Source organism: Nothoprocta perdicaria, unplaced genomic scaffold (genome assembly GCF_003342845.1).
Source record: "Nothoprocta perdicaria isolate Ctin4 unplaced genomic scaffold, notPer1 scaffold_83, whole genome shotgun sequence".
NCBI lineage: Eukaryota > Metazoa > Chordata > Aves > Tinamiformes > Tinamidae > Nothoprocta > Nothoprocta perdicaria.
Genome location: NW_020456121.1, coordinates 2,647,323 through 2,651,002, shown reverse-complemented (window position 1 = coordinate 2,651,002; position 3,680 = coordinate 2,647,323). Strand labels below are relative to the sequence as shown.

The 3,680-nt window shown below is 57.0% G+C and overlaps 1 protein-coding gene across 1 annotated transcript; it reads right to left on the bottom strand.

The window, feature by feature from the left end:
• Nucleotides 1-391: 391 nt before the first annotated feature.
• EVX2 (even-skipped homeobox 2) lies at nt 392-3,331 on the bottom strand. Its single transcript, XM_026052098.1, has 3 exons — nt 2,908-3,331; nt 1,483-1,733; nt 392-1,030 (listed from the first exon to the last, which is right to left on the bottom strand). The coding sequence occupies exons 1-3, from the start codon at nt 3,329-3,331 to the stop codon at nt 392-394; spliced, it is 1,314 nt and encodes a 437-aa protein (XP_025907883.1).
• Between the last annotated feature and the right edge of the window lie 349 nt (nt 3,332-3,680).

Genomic DNA, 3,680 nt, shown 5'->3' with positions numbered 1-3,680 from the left:
AAAAAAAAAAGTGTCTGTAAGGTAAATGCTTCAGGACAACATCCTACACCTAGAGAGATTCAAGTATTTCCCAGATCGCGTGGAATATGGTAGTCAGAGAGAATGAGTTTAAAAAATGCCTCTCCCAATCCTGTCAATCTCGCACTTCCCTGCCCGTTACTGGCCCGTCCGCGGCAGCCTCATTAGCCACCGCTTTCCGTACAAGAAAAAAAAAAAAGTAAGAAAAAAAAATAAAAGGAAAAGAAACACTCGAGACTTTTTCCCCTCTCTTCCACCACAAACCGAAATGCTAGGGAAGCGGGCGCGCGGCCCCGGCTCCTCGGGCCGCGCTGGTGAAGGGGCGGGCGGGCGCGGCGGCCCCGCGGGCGCGGAGGGCTGCGCGGCGGGGCAGTTATCTGGTGAGCGGCGCCTCGTCGCGCTGCTCGGGCGACGCCACGGCCGCCTTGCCCAGCACGGCGGCCGAGTAGGGCAGGAAGCCGCTGTCGGGGCGCTGCGCCCCGGCCGCGCACGGGAAGTCGGCGGCGGCCGCGGCGCCCCGCGAGCCCAGCACGGAGGCGGCCGCCGCCGCCGCCGCCGTGTGGCTGCTGTGACAGCTGAGGCAGGAGCAGGGCCCCGAGCCGCCCCCCGCCGCCGCCGCCGGGCCCCCCGCCGCCGCCGCCGCCACCGAGGCGGCCGCGCTGCTGTTGATGCTGGCGGCGGGCGGCTGGTAGAGGCCGGGGTGGCGGAAGGTGCAGAGCAGCTCGGGGCGCGAGTAGGGGTGCGAGAGGGCGCGGAAGGTGTCGAGCGGGCGGATGGAGGCGGCGAAGGGCGAGGCGGCGGCGCCCGAGGCGGCGGCGGCGGCGGCGGCGGCCGTGACGCCTACGTGCGGGTAGTAGTGGAGCGGGACGTGCGAGTGGAAGGGGTAGGGCAGGCTGCCCGTGGCCGCCGCGTGGGTCATCATGTACGTGTAGAAGCTGGGGTCGGCCGGGTGCGGCCAGGACATGGCGAGGCGCTGCCGCTTGTCCTTCATGCGCCGGTTCTGGAACCAAACCTGCGCGGGACACAAGCAGAGCGCAGCCTGAGCCCCGCTCCGGGCCCCCCGCGCCCCGCGCCCCGGTCCGCGCCCCGCGCGGCCCYGCGCCCGGCCCGATGGCTACTCCCAGCCGTCCCAAACCGGCGCTTTCTCCTCAACACCCCCCACCTGGAGAAGTGGCACCTATAGCACTGACGCCTTCATGACCCCGCGCTCCCCCGTCACGATTTTTAAGAGCGATTAAGTAAATTTTCTCTCCCCTCTGCTGTTTAGGAAAAATGCAATAAATAAAAGGAATGAATGTAATAAAGGACAAGGAAAATTAAAAAGCAAATGAAGAGTTTTGGATGCTCAGGGCCACTGCGTGCGGCTGACCCGGGATTGGGGCCGCGCTGCCGGCCTGGAGACAGCGCGGAGGGGCCTGTGGCCGCGCGGACGCCTCCGCGGGGGCTGCGCGGGAGCGCACCTACCTTGATGGTGGTCTCGGGCAGGTTGAGCGCGGCGGCGAGCTCGCAGCGGCGCGGGCGCGACACGTAGTTCTCGCGGTAAAACTCCTTCTCGAGGCGGGCGATCTGCTCGCGGGTGAAGGCCGTGCGGTACCTGCGCACCTGGTCCGCGCCCGCGCCCGAGCCGCCCAGGGCGCCGCTGCTGTGCAGGGCGGCGGGGCCTGCGGAGGCGGCGGCGGGAGCGCTGCTGGGAGCCGCGCTGCTCTCCGAGTAGCCTGCGGAGCGGAGCGGAGCGAGCGCGCGGCGCTGAGACGCGGCCACGGGTGCGCGTCCCGCGCGGGGCCGTGAGCCGCGTCCTGCCCGCGCGCCCGTAATTAATGCTCGCTGTCATGGGTGCAAATTGCCACCCGTAATGGAATCAATAAAGCGCTTTTTTTTTAGTCGCTTCATACCCGCTTTATTCTGAGTAAATCGGGCGTTTGGGGTAATTACAGAGGGCCGCGTTGGAGTAGGTGAGGGCTTGGGCCGGAGCTTGGCGCGGCTCCGCCAGGGCTCTTTTCGTCGCTTTTTTGCCCCTCCGAGGACCTTTATTATTTTCATTAGAGACGCCCAAAATATCAGCGGCCATAAAGGCGCTTTTTTTTTTTTTTTTTTTTTTTTTTTTTTTCCTCTCTTTCTCCCTCTCGTTACGTCGAGGGTGCCTTCCTTTCTTTGGCACATTTGACAAAAAAGGCATGCACTGTGGCCCCTAGGAAATCCGCTGCTCACCTGGCTCTCCCTTTCCCAATTATAGCAATAATAACAGCAATCGTCCATCAACGCTGCCTGCAAAGCGGGCTCTCTGAAACCCTCTGCTAGAGGCAGGGGAAAAGTGAACAATGCGCAATTAYTGCTAAACGGCCACACAATGGCACGTTGCATACGCGGGGAGAAGGACGAACACAAATACAGGCATTTTGCACTCCCTTCCCTCTCTCTCCCTCTCCTATTTAAGCCATATAAACACATTTAAATAGCTAGAGAGACACACATAGCTTTAAAGGCGCAAGGAAAAAAAAAAAGAGAGAGAAAGAGAAAATATTCCCTGAATATAGTTGAGTAGATAATGGTGCCCACGTATATTCTCTACATTATATACATATATATATATGTGTGTGCATATATATATATATATATCAAGGAGTTTGGATATACACAAGCACAGTCATACAAGCACACACACAGCAGCACAGCACTCACTGGGCAACGTATCTCGCCTATCGTGATAACGCAGGCATCACAATAATATTTTACAGCCTCGAGCTCCGTCTTTGCAGAAGAGCGAGCGCTGTTTCCAAAGGGGAGCAACTTCGGTGCAGGCGGGGAAGGCGTTTTTTAATGATTATTATTATTTTAAAATCCAATTTGTAAAGTGCAGAGCTTAGACGGAGATGGTAAGCGAAGAGTTACCTTTGTTATTGTTTTCCTTCAGCTGGGAGGACGGGAGGCTGGCCGGGGAGCGTAGCGCGGAGCAGCCCACCTCCACATCACTGTTCATATCTGCCTCCGGAGCAACTTCGGGGTAAAGGCTGATTTTCTTCCTGTTCTCCGACGAAGGGATTTCGGATGAGACGGCACTTTCGCTGCTCGGATGTTGAAGGTTGAATAAAGTGTCTATTTCAAATTTGCCTTTGGCAGAGATGTCCCCTATCGCGCTATGCAGCGAGGCGGGAGTTAGTCTCGGGCTGAGGCGACCACTGTGTTGAGAATTTTCAAGGGCCTCCAGTACCGCATTTCCAGCTGAGTCTGACAAATTCGAGAGCCTTTTGCCAGCTGTAGGGCTGTGTAGCCCTCTCTCCATCAGGATCATCTCTTTTCTTATTCTTTCCATCATCTCAGCTTTATAAAAAATGTCAAAGTTGCAGGGCTGGTCCTGTGCTAATGATGAGCTGCAGCAGGGGCTAATTCACATTCAGCCCGGCAAGTGTCTCTAAATATTATTATCTCTTTTTGAAGGAGGCGTAAAAATTGTGGGATGCCAAAGCGAGGGAATGACTGGTCAAAATGACCCATACATCCTTTCTAGCCTGAAATGTCATTCATCAAAAAGTAGTGCTCGTCATTAAGGTACGAATGACGCTGTTCGAATAATCATTTATTGTAACAGGTTTATAAGCAAATAAATACAAGCTCCTGTCAGTGGATAATGAAGGCGGCTTCTGAGCAGACAAATATATCCAGGT

Excerpts from the sequence above, each read along its gene's own strand:
- EVX2 (XM_026052098.1), bottom strand. The coding sequence starts at position 3,331 with ATGATGGAAAGAATAAGAAAAGAGATGATCCTGATGGAGAGAGGGCTA. Across the intron at positions 1,734-2,907 it reads GAAGGAAAACAATAACAAAG|GCTACTCGGAGAGCAGCGCG; the intron begins GTAACTCTTCGC and ends TCCGCTCCGCAG. Across the intron at positions 1,031-1,482 it reads TGCCCGAGACCACCATCAAG|GTTTGGTTCCAGAACCGGCG; the intron begins GTAGGTGCGCTC and ends TGTCCCGCGCAG.